Consider the following 23,330-nt stretch of genomic DNA (forward strand, 5'->3'; position numbering starts at 1 on the left):
AGACATACATTTACGCACATACATACATACATACATACACATACACACACACACACACACACACACACACACACACACACACACACACACACACACACACACACACACACACACACACACAGACATACACACACATACACAAACACACCTCTATAGATCGGATTTGATGGTTGGTGGCTACATTGACTTTGGTTTTATACACTCAGGCTGCACGAATGCAATGGTTTCTACAGTTTAGGTAATATTTGTTCTCAAGAGTTCCTGAAAATTATCCAGAGGAAAATTATGATAGTCAAAACTACATGTAGCATGTTGGCTGACTCAGTGATGATATATCAACAGATGGTGGGGACACTTTGGAAAAAACTGCAACAAAAGAGTGGTGACGAGCTTTTGCGAATGTGCCGGCAACAATGCATCTTGGTTTGCACTCCTTTTGGTTTCCAGACTTCATGCTTTTAGTCAGGATGCGGAATCTGCCCTAAACTTGTGTTTGGAGTTTGACACCAACTGTCTAAATGCTCAGTAGTTCTCCCAACACACTTGTAAAAAGGATGTACTATGATAAATGCTAAGACTCAAGACCCCTTTGTGTTATTTAAGGCTAAAATGAAAGAACACAGTCTGAATCCATTTCCCAGCCCCTGTGTTATCAAAGGCTAACATGAAAGTACATTCATTTTTTTTAATAAAAAAAAAAAAAAAACGGAAAATTATAAAGTTGAACATAAATTTGTTTCCCCAGCATTTATGCAGGGCCATGTTTATCGCCATGATAGTCACTGTAATAATAAACCATCTCCCTATGACCAAAATCTAAACACTGGACAGTATTGACTTGCAATATAAACAATGATAATGACTGCTATTTACAAAGTATCAACATGTTCAGTTATAGTATCACACATAATATCCTTTCAACAGGGGATGCTACGATGTCTATCGAATAGCTAAAGACTAAAATCTGCTCTGAAAGCCTAAAATGTCTGTTGTTTAAGGTAAGCCTTGAAGGATTTTCTCTAAATATATTGTTAAGAGGATTTTCACAAACATTAACACCACGTTCTGTAGCCACTGTGACTTATTCATTGTGGTATATAGCTTTTCAGTTTTGTTTACCAGAAAAGAAAACTGAAATGAGCAAATTAAGAGTTTAGCAGGTGAGTACGGCTGCCACGTCTAACATCAAGTCAAATTTTAATGCACTCTCCTGTTTCACAGCAATATATCATGAGAAAATCCAACATTAAGCAGTTTTAAATCACATTATTCCATCTGAATTCAGAGGAACTAAAACTAACTGCAGGGCGAGGCCTTGCTTACAACTGTAGCAGGAGAGGCTGTGCTTAGAAAGCCCCCGAAAGTTTCAGCTGGTCCCCGTACGACAAATGTCTGTTCCCACCACTCTGATGCTCCAGCTGAACAAGCCTGGGATATTCAGCATTAGGATTTTTTACTCTGACTTTGTAAAGTCATTAAGGTACACGTTGATTCCCTCAATTGCAGGTGAGAGTCCGTCTGTGTGTGTGTGAGAGAAGTTTAATGAGACCATTAGGAATGGGAATTTTATTTCACTGATAATTAGCTGGCTGATGTCTGCTGTTTAAATGGATAGTCTAACAACAAACTGAACTGAACCACATAGAACTTCCATCACAGCCTTTTCCAATTTCATAGTATGTGTTAGGAAATAACATAAATTTTTAGATCAGAGAAGTTATTTAGTTTTTTTTTTTTTTATGTCACCTCATCATTGAAGAGTTTAACTTTTTTATCCCGAGCTCATTTGCATTTTGATGTGCTCACACATTCAAAATGTAACGATGTATCTGGCCATCATTCATCAGTTTATGGGTTGGGGTAGATACTGTAACAGAATTAATTGAGATCATTTAGGCAGGTAAACATGTAATCATTCCCATCCCTAATGTATTTTATGTTAACCGTGATTAACAAGATTGTGTGTGTGAATCTGCTTCTCCGTGACTTCATGAGTGTCTATTGTCCTGTCACCTCTATAACATCGTCATCAGAACTACTGCCGCCATTCTCTGTACTCTGATGTCTGTCCGGTTGGGTCAGAGCTGCCCCCAACAGGCTGGAGGTGGGGTTGTTGTAATGAGAGAGGAAGCTGGATGTAGTAGAACTGGAGTTAGGTGCAGGGAACCCCCCTGACCCAGAGAGGAGAGGGGTGGGGAACATCCTTGGCTCAGAGAGCAATGACTGGCTGTAGTTGAGAGGGAAGCCTGATGAAAGTAGGCCAGCCATGTTGGGGTTCATCAAGTATGGCGGCAGAGAACCTTGTGCCAGGGAGGAAGAAGTTGCTGCAGAGGGCGTAGATGACATAGGAATTGTGGTGGAAGCAGAGGAGAAAACAGTAGACAGAGAGGACGAGGAGGGGATTGGAAGGTGCCCGTTCCCTGTGGCAGACTGTCTCAGTAGGTCTGAGCCTGCAGAGGGGAACATGGTCTGTAGGTCAGCCAGTGTTTGTCCTGGTGTCTGAAGGAATGATGATCCACCACTGCCACCCATCAGAAGTGGATGACTCATGTGCCCTAGGTTCCCCAGTAGGGAGGAAGAGTTCAAACCCACAGGAGGAAAACTGAGGCCACTGGAACTCATGGACAGTCCAGGGAAACGTGTTGCAGCAGAGGTGCGTTTGCCTCCTATTTGTTTGGTGCCCTGGCTTTCAGTACTCTTGCGTTTGGTGCCATGCATCTCTAATGATGAGCTCAGGAGGTCGTCACTGAGTTGCCTACTGAGGTCACCAGTCTGACTGATTTGTGAACTGCCCCCGTCTCCTGCTGGTACAGCCGACACATCTGGGGGTGACAGCAACTCATTCCCCATGCCAGTGGCTGCATCACCTGTGGATGAAGTGTAGCGGCTGAGTTCTCGGAGAATCTCAGAGCTTAAAGGAGAGGAGGGACGTTGTTCTCCGTTGGGAGAGCGCTGCTGTTGATCTACAGGAGATGAACAGCCATTACTGACTGGATGGATCAGGGAACCTTGGGTGTCTGTTGAGGGGAGAGAAAATTACAGTCACAAAATGTCAGGAGACATGTACATTGTCTCTGCCTCTGAATAATTTACTTTAATGCCCCACCCTCAACGTTGCATGAGCTGTTTGGATGGTGGTAATGCAAAACTATGCAGGAGGAAGCATGAATAATAAATATGAATGTACCTCTTGATGCAGCAGAGCCCCCGACTACCGGTCTACTGATCTTTCCAGATCGAATAGCAAATATTCTTCCATCATTCGTCCTAATATAGGTACCTGTGTGGGAGAAAACATTAAGTGTTGGAAGTGTTTACTGAAATGTTTTGTACGTAGAGATAATTTTTGTTTTGCTGCAACTACCTTTAGATCCTCTGATAACATGGATACTCTCTCCTGCACTAATCCGAGCTTGAACATCAGTTGTGCTGTTGGCTCCTGGGATTACAATATCTGTAGATCCAGACAAATTAGCTGACGTTAATGTCTCAGCATTACATTTCAAAAGACACAATTATTTTTTCTTCTTTTGAAAGATACATGGATAATTTATTTACAATGTAATATTATGGCTTACGTTTGATATTTTCAGTGATTTAAGCACTAAGATTTACTGAACATTACCAGTTGACGTGACAATCCTCTGCACGTAGACTCCAGCTTTCTGCAGGAAGTTGACAGGCAGGCTGCCAGCAGAGCTGGAGCCAGCCATGCCCATGCCGACCTGGCGAGGCATCATGGGGATTGGCGTCGACTGGATGGGCCTGACACTTGCCACAGGCTTCTCATCCGGCCTTGCCATGGGACGCCTGGAAATATGAAGGCTGAACTTATGAGTTGATCACAAACATACTCTAGCAGCAGTGTCAGGTGGGCTGGAAATTCTTTAGAAAAAAAATAAAAATATGTACAGCTATAACCTCAGACAAACCAACAAATTTGATGTTGATTTTCTTTTCTTTTTGCCAGTAAGCAAGACAGAGTCATCTCCAGATTTTCAAGGGGATTTGTGATTTTTGACAATGAAAGGCTGGGCCTGGAGTGATTTAGGTGAGTGTTTCATGCATATCCACATATGGTGAATTGCACCAGATATGTAGTGGAGGCAATTGTACATTTTAATGCATTCCACCACAGAGTAACAGGAAAACTCTGCTGGTTAGATTTAGCTAATTATAGCTGAGGATATGAGCTGGTAAGGAGCAGAGCTAAGCTGTTAGCCACCACCCAAACAATTAAATGAAAGGAATGTGAGATAAAACATGCAGTCTGAAACACACCAGCCCCGTTGGTTAAATGCTGGTATGTTTGTGAGCGTCTGATCACTGGTTGGATAATAGGGGGCGTACGATGGGCGAGAATAGGGCACAGAAGCTCGTTTCTCATCCTCATAGCTCTTCTTGGCAGCTCTTTTCTCTGCTTTGGTCAGTTTCGACTCTTTCCGGTCTACCAGCAGGGACTCATGATGGAAAGGTTGCTATTGACACATATGGAAAAAGGGAGATTGAATTACAGATCAACTGCAGGATTTTCCATGCAAGAAGCAGTTTGATCCACATGCCAGAGGAAACTCACCACCTATATGACATTTGTAATATTAATAAAATAAATCATATTCATTTTCCTTTTCCTGCTTATTAATTTCACCATGGACATACTTAAGCCCTTTCTTTTTAATAGAATTCCAGTTTTACAAGGTCAGCTGGGGAAATGTAAGTGTTACTAGATTCTCTGTGTGGTTTTCATCACATCCGAATTGGCCATGTCCGTATTTTTGCAGGCCATGTGCACTCACACACGTTAAGGTTCTACTGTTTTTCACTGACTGTGAAAATACCAGTTAAAAGCAAAACTATTTTTTTGGTTAGTGCTGAGGAATTTAGAAGTTTGTGTTTTTGCACTCTGTGGACCAAGGCTACTGGCCTACCTGGATGTAAAAGCGAACACGTACTAAGAACACATCAGAGTATCAAAAACAGTCAGAGTAGCACTTACTAGAAACAACATCAAAACCAACGTCTAATAACCAAAGCTGCCTTTCTTGCAGAGTCTAGACCCATGAGTGACACATATAATACAACTGTACCTTGGTGATAAGGTGTGGGTAAAACTGACAGGCTTGGTATATCACTGTCTCAAAGGTGTCCCGGGATCCCAGAGCGATTTTGTTGGCTTCCTGCTCCTCCTCTACAAAGTGCAGCAGTGACTCAACTTCCTTACGAGTAAAGTTCAGCACTGGGTTCAGGTCATCAACCACTCGGTCTTTAAAACACACACAGACAAGATTTTAAGAATGGATAAATTCAGGTACATGTTAGTAATTAGCAAAATGAGAACTGGTTAAGAATGGGTTTATGTGGCCTGGATTTAAAAGGGTTTAAAAGTTACATGACCCAATAATATCAATAGTGATTCAAGCCTTACCAGTCTTCATGGGGTTTTAAGTTATACTACTCAATATTAACATATATGAAAATAAAGCAGTAACTTGTGAGTAACATTTCTGAAAGTGTCCATCTGATCACAAACTATTAATGTTTCTTGTTCACGTGTAGAACTCTTACCAGACATGCCCTGTTTGGAGACTTGTCTGTCATAGATTTTCTTCTCTAAGGTGAAATCACAAACGAGGCGGTAAATGTAGCACGGTTTCCTTTGACCATAACGATACACCCTACACACTGCCTGGGCATCATGACAGGGGTTCCAGGAGGCGTCAAACACAACGACGCGGTTGGCCCCAATTAGATTTACACCTAAGCAGCCCGCTCTGAAAGGAACACAGAAAATGAATGACAAACTTCCTGCTGGTGTGGGGAGCAAGTGTGAGAACTGACAGAAGATTAGAGAGTAGTGGCACGGACCTGGTGGAAAGTAGGAAGACCCATGCTGCGTTGTTCTCTGGGTCATTAAACTGATTGATAAGTCGCTCTCTTTCTGAGGCAGATGTACTCCCATCCAGTCCTGCAGACAGACATACATCATCTCTTCACACCAAAGCATCTGAACACACTTTAACTTGAAGCAACATGAAGTAGAGTGTTCCATAGTAATATTTTTCATCGAATACCAAAGATAAGATAAAGCTGGGAGATTTTTAATAATGAACACTTCTATTGAAGTAGTAGTGGGAGTAGAACTTTTATTTATATTTAAAAGCAATACTTTATATTTTAACATCCAAGGGAGGATATACAGTATATAAAAACAACAATTCCAAACATCTTCGTTGAATTGCAAATACATTGCTCCTAAACATGCTTGTTTCCAGAGCACGGTGTAAAAATTTGCTGAGATGAACGATCAAATGGGAGAACTTGAGAAAATGCAGGTTTCAGTGTTGAAAACCACACTTTCTGCAGAGCTGCTGGTTTGGGAGGAGAGCACAGATTGGATGACTCACTGTAGTAATTGAGGTTGCGAACCCAGTTTTGACTGTGGGTGTCAGAGGAGGCGATGTTTGTTGGCATGGGTCTCTTTGATAAGAAGTCCTCAATGACAGTCAGTGTGGACAAGCTTTGACTGGTAACAGATAATATGGGATTAGAAGGGTCAGTAAGTAAAATTGCTTTGAAATACAATAGACTGGTGGCTGGTATACTCAAAGAGTCTCAGCACTACTGTATGTTCAATACATATATTGCTACAAAGAACTATCAATTTTGTTTCACTAAAAGCCATAATTTTGGTTCACTGTGACACTCTTGCTTACAAAAGTTAACGGGAAAAGAAGCAGAAAACCTAGTAAGATGTAGGAGAATTAAAATATAAATTTTTTGAATCGTTTGTAACAAGCTCTGAAAACTCCAAAAGTCTGATTAAACAGCCAAACGGTAAAGTCAGTCTACCTCTTCTCTAAGCTGCTCAATGGTGGATTTGAGTTTAATGCGACACAGGTTGGACAGAGGATTTACCTAAACACCAATATCTTGTCTCTTCTTCTCACACTCTCATCAATCAAGTGAAAGAGCAGAACCATCTTGGCAGAGTTTTGGAGAACTCCGGTTTGGTAGTTTGACATTATGTCCTTTGCCTGAAACAGATACAAGGAAAAAATAGCAGTTAAATATCAAGGCACTGTAATTCAAAGAGATTTTGAGCAAAAGTGAACATATCAGCAATTAACAGCAACTGAATGGTAACAAAGAAATATACTCCAATATTTGTAATTGTCAAGTAATTGAAGTTGGAATCATGTCAAAATAAGTGGACTTCAATACTGAAAATGTACTGAACTGAAATGGCATTTATTCATTAGGACATAGTTATTAAATAAGATTTTGCTTTTTTACCGTTTATTTTGTTCCTGAGGGGAAAAAAAAATACACACAGATCAGAGGACTTGCGTTATGCTTCCTTACTATAGATTTGGAGATGTATAATATCAGCACATGTTCTGGCTTCACTGTGCAGAATCACCTCAATATCAGAGAAGTAAAGCAGCTGCTGAGTTCTTGAAGAAGTTAGTGCTTAGAAACAAATCCATTTGAAGAGCATTTTAGTTTACTTGGGTTGGACTGTTGTCGTGACGTACCCATTCATATGTAATGACTTGATTGGCTCTATCTTGCGAGGGATTGAGTGGTGGCAGAGTGTTGTTAACTTTGCTGTTGCTCGAGTCAGCTACTTTGGCTTTGAGGCCACCACCAGGTGCGGGGCAGCGAGGGTTACTGGCTGAAGTGATGTCATCGAGGTCCAGGTCCTGCTCGTTGGCCTGATTCTCCTTCTGCAGGGCTTCATAAAGGACGTCGGGGTGATTCCAGATCTGGAGGGATCAAGAAACTAGAAGGCTTACTAACTCCAAATTTACAACAAGATTTTAATATGCACAGCAAAAATGAATCTCATTCCTCAAGAATCAGGTTAGGCTGGCCATTTTGAATGTGTGGATCCAGTACTAGAGGTTGATACATAACAGACAGGAGAGCAGTCTCACCTTGCAGCATACACAGAAGGCTTTGAGTGGGTTAAGACCGAGCCAGCCGCTGTTTCCTGCTTCTCGGAAGCGTTTCATAAACTCGGTATACAGCGCCCTCTGAATGGGAGAGAGCCGCACTAAGATGACATGCTCCTCCTTGGTGGGAAGCTGGTCCCGCAGCACATCATGACCCCGTCTGTATACAAGAAAAGCACCATAAAGAAGGTGGAAAGGTAAGTACCATCCATGCTAGTATGCTTCTTTTTTCAAAATAAGGCACTCATTTCTGACGGACATCTCACCTCTGGACAAAACCCTCCAACAGGCTGTGCAGCACATGGCTGCGGTAGCGCATGAGGCGGACATCTTGAGGTGTGCTGTCCACGCACTGCCCATTCAGAATGGGCCGCTCGAACATGTTGCTGAACTCCTGGCGTGTGCCTAAAAAGTCGGGCCTAACAAAGTCCACCATGCACCAGTACTCAATGAGGTTGTTCTGCAACGGATAACCTGTTAGAACTACTCTGCGCCGGGAGCGGATGTTCTTCAGGGCCTGTGATGTGCTGGCATGGTAGTTCTTAATGCGATGGCCCTCGTCACAGATCACCACATCTGGTCCAGGCCGCGCAATGGCCTTTTCAATACCTGAAAAGACAAAGTAACAAGTGAAGACTGAGTGAATGAGTCCTTAAATATATACTACACAATAAATTTACGTTTTCATTTGTATCTCTCATAATTAAATTTTTATGGTGCAGAAACAACTTCACAAGATTGCTAAGGCCACTGCTTCCCTTAGACTAATGACTTTTGCTGACCTTTCATGAGTTCCTGCTGTCTATCTTCTTCATCAAGGTCAATGATGATTGGTCCTGCGGGCTTCTTTGATTTCCTCTTCTTGCCCATAACAAAGCTCTTCTTCATGGACAGCAGACGGTACATCTCATAACCCATGAGCAACACGCCTCCATCTCTGGACCAGTCCTCCACAACCTTGGCCCTGGCCAGTGTCGTTCTGCAGGTCACACAGTCAATATGATTAACAATGAATACCCAAACTTGCACACACACGCACCCACACACACACGCACACACATAACATTGCATGTTACATACTTGTGCTCATCGTTGAGAATGTGAACTTTGAATGTGCGGCCAGTGACTAGTGCAGGGTCAGTGTCAGGGGAGAGGGCTTCTTGAGGTGGGAGCCAGAGGTTAAACTCTGTCAGCCAGTTCTGAAGTGTGTTCACCTTGTACGAAGGACACAAAGATTTGGGAGGTTAATTTAAACAAAATAAAATGGTGACTTCAGGGAACATGAATGTGTACCCAAATGACTACGTTGCTTTCTTAAGACAGTACACACTTCAATTACTCACAGGGACAATGGCTAGCACAGTGTGGGCCTCAGTATTCTTCAGTAGGATGTCAATGAAGGAAATGACCTGCAGTGTCTTGCCCAGCCCCATGCTGTGGGCAAGGATGCAGCCAAAGCCACTGCTGGTCTTATAACGCTCCAGAGACTCAATGAGGTTATCATAGAGAAACCGAATTCCCCCGATCTGCGAGATGAAGGGAAGTATGTTTGTGAGAAGACTGTCGGTGCCTGTTACTGAGTGTTTATGTTTGGAAAGTTCAAGAGAGAATGAGATGGTGAGCATACCTGGTGAGGTTTGACAGTCCTGGCCAGCTGTGGAGCAAGATAAATGTCTTTTTCCTCCGCAGGGTGATTGATATTAACCAGCACTCGACCCTGGGTATCAGGCAGGTTCAAATCGTCGTTGATGTGTGCCCCGCTGCTCTCCTCTGAGCCAGTGGTGCCATCAGCGTCCTCGTCGGCCGACTCGCTACTTATTTGCAGGGCGTCCTCGTCCCCAGAACTGAGCTCAATTACATCTGGGTCATCATTAATGAAGTAAACACTGTGTGAGAGCTTGCTCAATTCTCATATTATTGAATCACTTGGAAATAAGAGCAGTATAGTTGCAGAGAACTATCATCTATCTTACCATCTCTAATGGCAAGTGGAGGCAACTTTGGCTCCACTTTTTCATCTTCATCACCACTGCTGTCCAGACAAATCACATCCTGCTTGCTCAGGAGAGCGGGGACCAAGTGAGATACTTCTCCTAATATTGAAGCAGTGTCCACTGTTGGAAAGATGGTAAGGGAGTGGGGAAATTTAGGATAGAAAACCAAAGTGCTACAACAGATGCCAAAGAGAAATACAGTATGGCTGGACATAGAAACATTCAAAAGCATAGGTTCATTAATAGAGCAACAGTCACCTAGTTGAGAGTCTGGGACAGCTGGGGCTGGCGTAGGAAAGTCCTTTCTCTGCTGCTCCAGGCGTTTTCGCCTCTCCATCTCTTCCTGTTGAGCAGCCTTGGTCCCAGCCTCCAGCTGATCCTCTTTCAGCAGCTTTCTGTAAGCACAGAATAAAAAGGTCAGGCCATATAGTATATTATTTGATTTACATTTAAGCATATTATTTCATTTACCTGATGGAAAATATTAGACAGAAAAAAGATGTACCTGATATTTTTCCTCATATGTGCAGGCTTAGATGGCTTGGAAAGTTTGGAGCCTTTTGAAGACTTGGAGGATTTGGTTAATTTAGAGGCTTTTTGTTTCTTGGTTTTGCTGGAAGGTGGCTTGCTCTGGCTTGAATTCTCCAGGCTGGTTGGAGGCTGAGAGCGAGAGGCAGGTCTGGAGGGACCCCCAGAGGATGGTTGGGATGCAGGCCGAGATGGAGGCTCAGAGGAAGCCTCTCCGGAGGTAGCTGAGGTAGAGTCCCTGCCATCCTGAGCTGTTTCTGTCCTGCTCTGGGCACTGGCGGGCCGATCTTAAGAGAGAAAAGACAGCATTTCAGTTCAAGTCTTCAAAGACTACTTAACAAGCACCAATATAATAATATATACATTTGTGTGTTTGTGTGGGTGCACTATTACGTTTAATCTCGTAGTCATGATGAATTCAAAATTAAACACTGCAGGTACAAGTCTTTAATTTCAACTGCAGTTATCAATTACCTAGACAAATTTTTCCCCCTGTTTTCAGCTGTTCTCACCAAGTTTACCCATGTCTGTGAGGCACTGGAATGCATTAGAGCAACAAGGGACACAAGAAAGAATTTCATTTATCACTCACCAACATAGTCGTCTTCATCATCTCCATCATTTTCATTCTCATCTTCCTCCATGTCATCATTGTCCTCCTCTTCCTCATTGTCCAAATACTCCTCTTCACTGTCAAGGCTGGGCTCCAGGTCACTTTCTGAAATCGCCTCTTCAGACATGGCGTCTTACAGGGGTCTCAAAGTATTACCTACACACCTTCATCAGGAGCCCTAAAATAATAAAACACATCACATCTTCAGTTTACAATGGTACACCTAGTTATCTTATAATGAGCTTTTACAACCAGCAAAAGTTTGGTATTTTTACGTGATAAAATAGCTGCACTATTGACTGATTATGAAAATTGCCAAAGATTAATTGTCTTTCCATCTACTAAATGATAAACAGGCTAACCCTTTGGCCACTAGACTACCTTGTTAGACTTAGTTCAAGTTCAGTTTTATTTGGAGAATACAATCTCACACAGGAGCAGTGCAAATTGCTTTACAAGATGATAAAATAAGAAAAGATACAAACAAACAAAACCTAAACACACAGACACACACACCAATGACAAGAGTGGAAAAAACTTTGAATACTCTAAGTTCTATCGCTAGATTTTGCATGTACTGCTGAAACTTGAAGCCAACAACTGATCTGTGACCTGAAATATCTCTTGGACTGTTACATTTTGTCAACTATATATTTTTGGAGGCAAGACCGTCAAGCACTTTGTAGACAGGGAGCTAATTCATCAAAGTCAATTCTGTAATGAACAGGTGGGCAGAGGAGATGTTCAGGAACTGGACTGATATGACAGAATTTTTTGGCCCTTGAAAATGAAAATGAGGGCAGCATTTACTTTGACATGAACCAAACCATGTTCCTAACCCCAACTGGTCATTCATGGTTGAGTATAACCTAACTTTATTCTAAATTAAGCCCTAACCCCAGCCAGGAAGGACAGCGCAAGTGGAAACACTATTCGTAGAGAAACAATCTAGGCGTGGACAATTGTTTCAGAACCTGACTGAGACATAAAAATTCACATTTTCAAACGTTTCCGAGATGACACAAGGCTACCTTGGAAATGCTGTTTAGCATTAATAATAACTCGTAGGTTTTTGACTTGATCAGTGTTGGTATGGGAGTCCGACTCCAGATTATACAGACCGGAGAATACTGGTAATACTCTAGACATTATAACCAGATGGAAAATCCGACCATATATTTAAACAATGCTGTGAGGTCGAGGCCGAGCTGATAACAAAGCACGGAGCAAGAGATTTGGAATAAATACTGTAATTTATGTTGGTGTATGTTCATTGGATCCTTTTGTGGTATATCCAGGTTAGGCTCCCGCTACAAGACTCATACAGACTTTATATAATACGTTTACATTAGTATGTATCACAAATTGAATGGCAAACCTCTGGGTCCATGGATGAAGGATGTAAGCATTGATCGGTGCTTAACCTAATGTTTAAAAATTGAGAGTTTACGTTACACATGACATGAGCCGTGGGAGGGATTTCCGTCAATGGCCGAGGAGGGAGGCAGCTAGCACGTAGCACAAAGCTACACCTGCAGCCAATAGGTTATGTTGCTGTTGTTGTTAGTCAACATGAACAACGAGCAGCTGTCGTTAGTTACTGGATTATTGGGCTTCTTCTAACTGAATGCATTTGAATACTATTGTTTCTCAGGCTGAGTCAGCACACCAATACTGCTAGCTACTTACACAACAATAAACGCAATTTCAAACGCCGAAACCATGTAACCTCCTCTGTCCATCTGTGGCACCAACACAGGATGGCTGGTTGTAACTGGCGCTGGAAGTAAAAGCAGCTTCCCTTGACGTACCGACTGTTTTGTCGGCTGTCGTGGCAAGATAACAATCTAATAATGTGTAGGTGTAACGTTCACATTGCTAATGCTAGCCTAAATTACGGCTAGCTAAGACGCATCACTTAATCTCAAAACACTGGTCTGTGGTTGGAGCTCACCTTGAACGATATGCGCTGTACTCTTCAATGAGCTTGGCTGTTCGCGCGTACAGTGATCAGTCAATTAATATCTACAGTAAGTCCATGTATATAAACGGCTAAACGTTGCTAATTTCCAATAATTTTTTTTTTTAAAGCGTGACCATAAATACCTTCCCCGGAGAGGTTACTCCAACTAAGGTTCCGGGAGTGAAAAAAAGCCCGTCAACCAAGAAAACTTCAAGAAAGAAAATTATAAAATAAAATAAGATAACTCTTAATGTTCGTATTTTAAGTTTGAGTTACTTATTATGCCATGTTCTTTTTAAGCAACAACAGGTTTGCTTACAGATTGTACAAAATGAGATGTTTCATGATAATAAAATAACACATTTAACTATTTGTAATTTCAAATTATTAAAATGTGTTAACATTGCTAATCTCGTTCAGTACTTAGCAGCAAGCCATGTGTATAAATGCAATAAAATGGCCAGGCAATAGACTACTTACAGATGTCAGAGCGTACTTGGGACCAAGACGGGCACAATACTACATCAGCTGAAATCCCAAGGTGTGCTGCTTTTGGATCTAATTGTGTTTAATGTGTGGGGCTAAAACTTGGGACAGTTCACCAGATGACATGGTATCCTTGGGATACATAATAAACTTTTTTTATTTAAGGACATGGAAAGAGGAGATATGGTTGAATGTATTTAATATTTTAGATAGATAGATAGATAGATAGATAGATAGAGTACTCTCTAAATCACACTGGGAAATTGCAGTGCTGCATCAGCCACTTCACATGAATCAGAAAAACAATGAGGTAGGTGCATAACAGACAGTGTAAATTATATACAATAACTAAATAGACTGAATAAAGTATAAAAGTTAAAAACAAATATAAATAATATATTAAAAAAACTATAGAGTAAAGATAGACCAATAGCTATTCTAGGTACTGAATATACATGGGTAAGTGCAAGTGCAACTTTAATGTTATATATTTTGGTCAATTGTGTAGCAGAGGCACAGCAGCCTTTTTTCCCCCTCTTTCTTCGTTTTTGAATAGTTGGATAGGTGTGAACTGGCTATATCCAAAATAATGGACAAAAATAAGATACTATTTGCTGCTTTCTAACCAGTCTTGTTTAATATTGTACATTCCTACAAAATTACTAAAACAGGAGTGACATTACACGTCTCGTACAGTTTACGAATATTAATACTGCAGTTTGAAAGGTTTGATTGGTTGGCATTAATGAAGAACTGAACAGCACCTTCCCAAAAAACTGGCGCTGATTTGGAGAAAAGTTAAAATTTCATGGCCACATTACGATATGTATTACATTTACGTAACTCTTTACCTGTATCGCACTCGCTATAGTGTTTGGTATTGTTTTACAAAGATGTTGTCACACCTAATATACAAAAAAGCGTATTGTTTAATTTATTGATTCGTTCGTTCACGTTTTGCTGTTTTGACTACAGGAAGTTGCAGTTAGGACACCCGTCGTTTCTTGATGACGCGGATTGTAAGCGGCCAGTTCTGTCTATTGTGTTTATGTTGAGCTCTCCACAGTTTTCTCGTGAATGGACGCAGCGTTACCGTCAAAATTTCCTACCTCTCTTTACGACATGGACTGGAAAACATCTTAGATATTAGTCAGCTGTGCACACAGGCCAAAATGAACAAAGGCTGGCTGGAGCTCGAGAGTGATCCAGGTGAGAAATGTCGGCAGACAACCCAGCTAACTAACGTTAGCTTCCACATAAAGCCAGAACAATGTAGCTTCATAAACAGCTTGGCTTATTTAACTCTTTAGTACGATATGATATTAAGACATGGATAGACAGAATGTTAATGTGTATTGTGTTCTGCAAGTTGACGGGGTGAGCAACCAAAGGGCGAAATATGAGGAGATGAGAACATTGGATGCAAAAATAATCCACTGCTATATCATTTGTTTTCTGGTGTGTTTTATGTTAATAGTTTGACCCTGAAATAAAACTGCTTTATAATTTCAGGACTGTTCACTCTACTGGTGGAAGATTTTGGTAAGTAGCTCATATACAGTCACTAAACCTCTCGTAGTGCTGCAGTGTAAATAGCCAACCCACCGATTTGGAGTCCTGGGGGGAGTAAGGCAAATTAAAATGTTTCTTGGCCTGTGTATACTTTTGTAGGTGTCAAAGGCGTCCAGGTAGAGGAAATCTATGATCTTCAAAGCAAGTGTCAAAGGTATGTAACCTGGAGCCAATCAGGTCTAGGCAAGTCTTTTTGGTGAGCAGTAATTTAATGTAAATCAAGAATGACGGTGAACGTTCAAGTTCATGTCTGTATATAAACTACTTCCTGTTTCTCGCAGCTTGTTGGACTTGTAGCAACAAAATGTTAAAAATGTTTGGCATCATTTTATTTTTCAGTCCTGTATATGGCTTCATCTTCCTGTTCAAGTGGATCGAGGAACGTCGATCCAGGAGGAAAGTTAACACTTTGGTGGATGAGACCTCTGTCATTGACGAGGAAATTGTAAATGATATGTTCTTCGCTCATCAGGTAAGTGTTATTGTGATTTTAAATGTTAGCTATCATTGTAGTTATTGCTGTGATATCTTTCTTTGCGGTTAGTGATTACAGAACAACTGATCTATTTTTGGAGTTGTAAAGCTGATAGCAGATTTCTTATGAGCTGTAATGTGATCAATTTTAGTGCTTCATTCAAATTAAAAATATAAATGCATTAAATAACCATTAAACAGCCCATTAGATTATTGTTTTATTTTCCAAGTCATTGTCTATTCATTCAAGTAGCAAAACTGAAGACAAGTGGAATCATAAATTATCAGGCCTCAAAGTCATTTGTGAAAATTGCTGGCTTATTTTGACTATTGGGCACAATAATTAATTTTGTAGATTGTATGAAATGGCTGATAGCTAGCAAATGATGGTACTTATTAGGCTCTAGCCAGCTGATACCAAATCCATTTGCCACCCATGCCTTGTTGAGTGTTCCTACATTACTTTATATATAATGTGTTCATGCATAAAATACTACCTACAATAAAGTTAACTAAACAATTATGAAAAGTTACGTCCATTTTCTATTGATCAAGTACTTTTAATCCACTGATGATTTCAGCACAACTCTCAAAAAGTAAATGTCCTAATCCCAAGAGACTGTCTTGGTAAGATAAATCTTAAATAAAAAAATATATATACAAAACCACAGTTCAGTAATGTAAGAACATATAGTAGTCCTAATATACATGAAACTTAAAACAAGTACACGTAGTAAGAAACTGTGCTTCCTCTAGCCCTTCAAAGTCCTTACGTATGTGTTCATATCTTGCAATAATGCAAAAAGGACCATAGTTAATGCTAACTCTAATTTGGACTTGGACTTGGTTTTTGTGCTGTCATTTTTGTATCTAGCTGATACCAAATTCATGTGCCACCCACGCCTTGTTGAGTGTGCTTCTGAACTGCAGTGGCGTTGAGCTCGGCACCACTCTTAGTCGCATGAAGGCTTTCACAAAAGGCTTTAGTCCAGAGGTAAGATGTTTCTTACTCATTCACAAATGTCTGTTGTTTTTAGTGTAATTTAATTGGGTGCCTTTTTATTCACAGCTTTGATTGAAGAATCAGCTCTGAGATTTGTTTTTTTTTTTCTCCTCTGGTTGTAACATATTGAGAAATCATAGCAAGTTGAGAACAATGATATAGGCACTCTGCTGGAAAAAGGTTAGGTAATCAGAATCTAATTTTCTCAAACATGTTAAATAGATAAGAACTGACGATGGTAAACTACAAAAAAATAATTTCCCACAGAGCTTGCCAAGCTTATTCAAGTAGACCGAACATAATTACAAATCAGGATATTTCTCCATTTGTATTAGGGCTGTCAACAGATATTTTAAATTTGATTACACAATTGAATTGTTAAACAAACAAACAGAAAAAACTAAAAAACAGACATTTGATTGTGAACATTAATATTCAATTGTGGGGAAAGAATAAAACAGCACTACCCCGGCTGTCTGCCTCGTGGGTTCTCACGTGGGCCTGTACTGCTGTGCTGCATGATGGACAGGATTCACACAAAATCACTTTCACTGATTGAAAATTAAATGCAGGTGAAGCTGAAACCAGCAAATAATTCAACAAAAACCGTGTGGTAATGATGGCTGAACTCACAGAGAGTGATTTGAACTCCGAGCAATCTAAAAAGGCACGATTGGAACTACTTTGGTTTTTGGTCAGTAGATGGCAAAATTGTGGATAAAGTTGTATGCAAGCTATGTAAGCCACAGTTAGCCTACCACTCCATCACTAGCAGCCTGCGGGCACATCTCAAAAATATGCACCCAGGTAGTTATGTCTCTCGTTGTATTGATCTGCCTTCTTATGGACATAATGCACAAAAATAGATATTCAAATGGTTCGAACCTATGTATTTTTTAAGAAGGAATAATCAGATGTCATTTTTGGCCAGTTTGACAGCGCTCATTTGTATCAACAGTCACCTTCTTGGTCTCAATTACTCACTTGAAAGGCTATCTCTCTTTCTTTCCAACTTTCTCTCTCCATCCTCCCTCGCTCTCATGTTTAATTTTCAATTATTATGTATTTTCAGAGTAAAGGTTACGCAATAGGAAATGCCCCAGAGCTTGCCAGAGCACATAACAGCCATGCCAGGTAGGTTACAGTCAGCGGTTTGTTTTTAAATGTTCAGGTGTCAGGTGGGGAAAAAAAAAATCTTCTGTGAATGGTCTGCCATACTGTGGGAGATGTCAGGCTTTGTGCATTCATCAGTTTCTCAAGCTCTTTTTTCTGCTTCTCTCATGGAGACCGGAGCCCAGGCACCTGCCGGAGAAACAGAATGGGATCAGTGCTGTGCGGACCATGGAAGCTTTCCACTTTGTCAGCTATGTGCCCATCAAAGATCGCCTCTTTGAGCTCGATGGACTCAAGGCCTACCCCATTGACCATGGTAAGACCTGTACTGATATAGAAGTACCCTGATATGTGGTGGTTTTTGTCTGCGTCTGTGACAATGAAAATTTTTTAAAAACCATTATTCTGAAGAGTTTTATTTACAATAAAGGTTGGTTATGACATGTCTTTGCTGTGAGGCTCTACTAATAAATTTAGTGCTGTTTTGTAATGTACAAAATTTCTACTTTAGTATAATAATACACTATACTTTAGGGCCATGGGGAGAGGAGGAGGAATGGACTGATAAAGCTCGGCGAGTTATCATGGAGAGGATTGGACTGGCCACGGCTGGGTGAGTCCTGAAACAGTTAGCTCAGGTAGTAGTGGTTCACCTTGTACACACACCCTCAAGGCTCCATTCTCATGCTGCTGCTCTGCTCTTTTACAGGGAGCCATACCATGACATCCGCTTCAACCTGATGGCCGTGGTGCCTGACCGCAGAATGAAGTACGAGTCCAAATTGGAAATTCTAAAGAAGAATCGACAGACTGTTCTGGAGGGTCTACAGAAGGTCAGGAACCGCCAGAAGATTCATCAGAGGCAAATCACAGTGCCACAGCTCTTGGTGGCAGAGTAGCTGGTCAAATTATCTGTGACAAGGGCCCACACATGCATAGTGTGGTTAGATGGTGAAATTATGTGAGCGAGAGAGATGAAGTGTTAAGATAGCAGTGCAGTGTTAACATTTTTTTTGTTTTTTAATGAAAAATATATTAACTTTTGCTTATGCTGCATGTCATAGTTGACACTTGATGTGATGTCCTCTAATAAGTGTGAGAGCATATAAAACTTTTATGTAGTATGTCCAGTGGAAATTTGTAAGGGAGATGAGATAGGACCAAACCTTAGCCAAGCAGGATCCCCTTAGTCATGTCTACCTATATAGGTGAATATAGTGTGGAATATTGTTCGTGTTGTTTTTTTGAGGGAGCAATTCAAATATTTTGTCATGACTTCAGATGATCCGGCTCACCCAGCCAGAGCTTGTGCATGACAAGAAGCAGCAGGACTCCTCCTCTCCTGATGATAGCACCACGGTGATCAAGAAAGAGACAGATGTGGAGCCAGTTACATCCCAGGGGGCTGATCAGGCTTCTTCAGGTACTGTAGTTGGATTTATTTAGACTGTCTTTCTTTGAATTTTAGCCTGTAAATTTGTGTAGGGGCTTATCATAAACATTAAACTGATAAATATAAATACTCTGACTCTTGTTTTAGATTCAGTGGATGAGTCAGGAGGTCAATCCAAGGATGCTCCTAGCCCTTCAGGAAACACTAAGGTCATGGGCAAACCACCAGTCCCCACTGGAGGAGGTCCACAGCAAGTGACTGGACCCAACCCCATTGTTCAACGCCTGCCTGCCTTCCTGGACAACCACAACTACGCTAAGTCTCCAATGCAGGTAAGCTTTTTCGCTTAAAATACCATCTAGATGTTTAATCGATTATTGAAAATGTTGACAATTAGTTTTCTGTTGATCAGCTAATTGATCAGATTTTGTCATAGAAAAGCTTTCTTTCTCTCTCTCTTGATTTCTTTTCTTGATCATTCTGTAGTAGAAAGATACAGAATAACTTTTTAGCAAGGTGCTACTATTGAGGAAACTGAAACCACTCTGCCATTTTTTTTTTTTTGTTTTTTGAGACCCATAAAATCGTTTTTGTGGAGTCTTATTGAAGATTCTCTAATTGACAGGAGGAGGAGGATCTTGCTGCTGGAGTTGGTCGCTCTCGTATGCCGGGGCCTCCCCAACCACCATACTCCGATGACGAAGATGACTATGAGGATGATGAGGAGGAAGTAACTGGTTCTGCAGGCACTTCAAACAGGTTGGTGATGTGATGTGTGTATGGGCACAATTTCATCATAGGTTACCCGTTGTGACCTGACAAACAGGAGATGAAGCTTTTTCACTAGTTGCCTTTATAAATCTAGTTTAGGCAGTTTTTAAAAAATTTGTTTTATATTTGCTTTCATTTAGGTTTAGGCGGAAAGCAAGTCTGCGATCACGACCAGGACGGGTTGGGACTGGAATGGAAAGCCAGATTGCCCTGAGTGTCTTGGCTGAGAAACTGAATAAAGAAGTCCAAAGGAAAGATGCCGTAAATGCACTTCTTTCTGTACGCACTGAAGGCCGCACTGGGGGCATTTGTATCACATCTGCTTCACAGCCTTCCCCCACACCCAGCAACGAAAGTACTGACACAGCCTCGGAGATTGGCAGCGCCTTCAACTCCCCGCTGCGCTCACCCGCACGCTCGCAGGCTGCCACACGCCCGTCCAGTCCAGTTGCATCCCATCTGTCCCGCGTGCTGTTTGGAGAAGATGAGATGCTGAGGCTAGACTCCAGACATAATCGTGCTGTAAGAGAACTGGGTCCCTCTGTCAGCGTAGCTTTGTTACACCTGCAGGACGATGGAGTCATCTACGCTCTCCCTCCATCTGGTGAGTACACATGATCATTACTGTCATCGATGTTATATACAGAGGGGGTTTAAAGGCTTCTGCTGAAGTAAGCACTTTAGCCTGTCACTTGCTGTTACAGTCAGAGCATATTAATCATTTTATACAGTGGAAGTAAACACTTTGAGTTGACCGTAATGAGTACAACATACACTACTTTTAATAATGGATCGTCTGTGTCTAGCTAATTTTGATAAGATTGTTACTTGATTTATTTCCTGTACAGTAGATTTGGCTGCTGATGGTACAAAGCGGCCTTGTACTCCTGAGAAGACAAAAGAGAAAGAGCGAGCAGGGCTCGTAGCAGGAGAAAGGGAAGGAGGGAACGAGGGAGATGAGGGGCCATCTGTGGAGGTGAAAGAGGAGGAGCGCAAAGATGGAGCAGAGGTGAAACCCAGCAAGGAAAAGCTCAGTGCTATGGAAACTGCTGTAGACAGCAAGCCCCCTGGGGATAAATACTCACCGAAGGTAAGTCCAGAAAATCCCCTGTGTTATAATGTACTGTAGTATGTGCCTTGGTATGCTTATCAGCCTGCCACGATTTCTTTGTGTATCACTTTACCCTCACATCGTTTTGCTTGTGCTGCCAATTAGGGAGCTCTTTCTGAAGCTGTATACTAAGATTGTATAATAAACAAACACACAGAGAAGTTTATCTTATTCCGTCTCTCGCAGGAGCTGCTTGCGCTGCTCAAGTGTGTAGAGGCTGACATTGCCAATTATGAGGTGTATCTAAAGGAAGAAGTGGAAAAGAGAAAGAAATACAAAGTAAGTTTTGTTTACCTGTAACCAATCCGATATCCTTGGTCTGTTGCTGATTGTTTTGGCTTTTAATCAGAATCTTTTGTTTTAATTTGTTCAGATTGATGATCAGAGGAGGACCCATAATTATGACGAGTTCATCTGCACCTTTATATCAATGCTGGCCCAAGAAGGTAAATCTGATCACCTCTTTTACTACTTTTCTTCTTATTTTATTTTTGCCTTCCCCTCCCATTCCATCAAAACCCCATTTGAACTTTTTTTCAAGTTGCATTTAAATTCCCGGGGTATCGGTGGTGTTCTTCTAAATGTTTCCCATTTCTGAATTCACTTCACACCATATTTATGGATATTTTTTTACTGAATGCCTAAGCATAAGTACGGAGTCACTTAAGAGTCTAGGCAATAAGGGGGGGGGGGGGGATTGCCTTACTACTCCCTGAAGGAATATGTTACACACAGACAATGAATAGACCTGTTCACATTTAAACAGTTGCATGAATGTATCTGTCCAATTGGAAATACATACAGAGCCACATTTCTCCTCTTCACCAGCTTAACAAAATACACACAAAAACACAGCAGGTATGACATTACCACACACACTTACAGGACATGACTCACCTAAAAAGAAGGAAGAAAAGACGATTAACTAAAACCTAGTTACATGCTTAAATCTGTGGTTATGTTGGTATTTTCATAATATCTCACTTCTTCATTTGTTCTGGCTGGGTATCCTCTGCAGGAATGTTGGCCAGCCTTGTGGAGCAAAACATTTCTGTGCGCCGTAGGCAGGGAGTAAGTATTGGCCGCTTGCACAAACAGAGGAAGCCTGATCGCAGGAAACGCTCTCGACCTTACAAAGCCAAACGCCAGTAATTACAAACAATCATAACCTCTGCAAGTAACAGAGAAAAATAAGTTGCTGCACTCCTGAAGCTCTCTCATGAAGACAGTTTAGTCTTGCATTTTAGTCCGAGCCTCCTCACCTTCATGAAATCAACCATGTACTTGGTCAGTTCTTTTATCCCTCCTGTATATATGTATCTCCATTTTAGTCTCAATGTAAATTTTCTTCTTGTGCCAATGCTGTCTACAGTTTGTAAATATGAAAAAAGGCATGTTCCCAATGATGCACCTGAACGCTTTTTATGGAAAGATCTTCTCTGCAGTCTTGTGGTCAGTACAGTTTGAGTCACTTGTTGGAACATGGATTTCTCTAAAACGCCTCTGTATGTCACTAAATATACACTTTGGTAACCACAAGTCAAAATTTCATTTCAGAAAAGGCCATGTGTTTTATTCATCCACAGGATTTCAGCTTCACTTTATTCAGTGTAGGTAATTCGCTGTAAAACATAAAAAGCATCTTTTAATCACATTCTTCATGGACAATTTTAATCTCAAGAAGAAGTCATTATGCATCAGGGTTTATTTTCTTTTCATTGGAATGTTTTTTCAACTGAGAGTCTCAAGCTGTGTATGTGTTTCTATTGAGGTCATGCAAATAAAAAACAAGCTCTTGTGTTATTTTTGTACCTGAAATGGATCTCAGAGTGAGTGGATATTAAATCGGATGTGTGCAGTTGCGTGTTTTGTACATATGTATCTGTTAATTGGCTCACCTGTACAGTGAGTTCAGTTGTTCTTTGTGCTTGCCAATTCATACTATAATAAAGTCAGTGAGAATATCTCGCTCTAATCCAGATTTCTTTTATGTGTTTTGGGGTTTTTAAAGCGACCTGACTACAGTGGTAGATCCAGGATTACAATATTTATTATTTGCTGGTTTATCCATTTACTTGTATTAAAAAAGTAAATGGATTGGTGTTCCACCTCACAGTACAGCAGTGTGTTCACGAATGTTAGTCACAAATATTATGTCACAAATCTTAGTAGATTTATTCAATTAGGTTTATTAGATAGAAGTAAGCGTTTTATTGTAGTGGCAGTGGGTGTACACTAGGGAGAGCAATCATTCAGAGAGGAGTGGGACCATCTCAGATTTATCTCAAGACTATGCTGTAAGGAGATACCATTCACAATGAAATGACCTTTAGTTTTGCGGCAGTAGGAATTTG

At 41.0% G+C, this 23,330-nt stretch overlaps 2 protein-coding genes across 8 annotated transcripts; one reads left to right on the top strand and one right to left on the bottom strand.

Moving 5' to 3' along the window:
- Window positions 1-97: 97 nt before the first annotated feature.
- On the bottom strand, window positions 98-13,631 carry rad54l2 (RAD54 like 2). Of its 4 annotated transcripts, none has more exons than XM_040158876.1 (22): window positions 13,534-13,631; window positions 11,070-11,268; window positions 10,455-10,764; window positions 10,208-10,344; window positions 9,929-10,069; window positions 9,583-9,815; window positions 9,299-9,481; window positions 9,036-9,169; window positions 8,738-8,934; window positions 8,222-8,564; window positions 7,938-8,115; window positions 7,536-7,766; window positions 6,916-7,034; window positions 6,405-6,523; window positions 5,866-5,965; window positions 5,566-5,771; window positions 5,088-5,263; window positions 4,282-4,478; window positions 3,626-3,810; window positions 3,365-3,454; window positions 3,188-3,280; window positions 98-3,017 (listed from the first exon to the last, which is right to left on the bottom strand). In XM_040158876.1, the coding sequence occupies exons 2-22, from the start codon at window positions 11,215-11,217 to the stop codon at window positions 1,999-2,001; spliced, it is 4,539 nt and encodes a 1,512-aa protein (XP_040014810.1). In that variant the 5' UTR covers window positions 11,218-11,268; window positions 13,534-13,631; the 3' UTR covers window positions 98-1,998. The 4 variants fall into 4 exon arrangements, with proteins under 4 accessions (XP_040014810.1, XP_040014809.1, XP_040014811.1 ...); XM_040158875.1 differs by lacking the exon at window positions 13,534-13,631 and adding an exon at window positions 13,045-13,239; XM_040158877.1 differs by lacking the exon at window positions 13,534-13,631 and adding an exon at window positions 12,780-12,921.
- On the top strand, window positions 13,494-22,950 carry bap1 (BRCA1 associated protein-1 (ubiquitin carboxy-terminal hydrolase)). Of its 4 annotated transcripts, none has more exons than XM_040158879.1 (18): window positions 13,494-13,594; window positions 14,515-14,748; window positions 15,052-15,081; window positions 15,211-15,265; window positions 15,451-15,583; window positions 16,460-16,579; window positions 17,661-17,722; window positions 17,875-18,017; window positions 18,236-18,314; window positions 18,411-18,534; window positions 18,983-19,124; window positions 19,242-19,426; window positions 19,720-19,853; window positions 20,006-20,469; window positions 20,714-20,955; window positions 21,163-21,255; window positions 21,350-21,422; window positions 21,995-22,950. In XM_040158879.1, the coding sequence occupies exons 2-18, from the start codon at window positions 14,712-14,714 to the stop codon at window positions 22,126-22,128; spliced, it is 2,250 nt and encodes a 749-aa protein (XP_040014813.1). In that variant the 5' UTR covers window positions 13,494-13,594; window positions 14,515-14,711; the 3' UTR covers window positions 22,129-22,950. The 4 variants fall into 4 exon arrangements, with proteins under 4 accessions (XP_040014813.1, XP_040014815.1, XP_040014814.1 ...); XM_040158881.1 differs by having other exon boundaries at window positions 20,717-20,955; XM_040158880.1 differs by lacking the exon at window positions 13,494-13,594 and adding an exon at window positions 13,632-13,849.
- The last annotated feature ends 380 nt before the right edge of the window (window positions 22,951-23,330 follow it).

Source organism: Xiphias gladius, chromosome 21 (genome assembly GCF_016859285.1).
Source record: "Xiphias gladius isolate SHS-SW01 ecotype Sanya breed wild chromosome 21, ASM1685928v1, whole genome shotgun sequence".
NCBI classification, from domain to species: Eukaryota; Metazoa; Chordata; class Actinopteri; order Istiophoriformes; family Xiphiidae; genus Xiphias; species Xiphias gladius.

Bases quoted from the DNA above. Each gene is read 5' to 3' on its own strand.
- rad54l2 (XM_040158876.1), bottom strand. From the start codon at position 11,217: ATGTCTGAAGAGGCGATTTCAGAAAGTGACCTGGAGCCCAGCCTTGAC. The intron at 5,772-5,865 runs GTCCGTGCCACT...TGTTCCTTTCAG, and splicing joins GTCTTCCTACTTTCCACCAG to AGCGGGCTGCTTAGGTGTAA. The intron at 3,455-3,625 runs GTAATGTTCAGT...CTGGATCTACAG, and splicing joins GAGGATTGTCACGTCAACTG to ATATTGTAATCCCAGGAGCC.
- bap1 (XM_040158879.1), top strand. From the start codon at position 14,712: ATGAACAAAGGCTGGCTGGAGCTCGAGAGTGATCCAG. The intron at 14,749-15,051 runs GTGAGAAATGTC...TTATAATTTCAG, and splicing joins GGAGCTCGAGAGTGATCCAG to GACTGTTCACTCTACTGGTG. The intron at 15,266-15,450 runs GTATGTAACCTG...TTTATTTTTCAG, and splicing joins CTTCAAAGCAAGTGTCAAAG to TCCTGTATATGGCTTCATCT.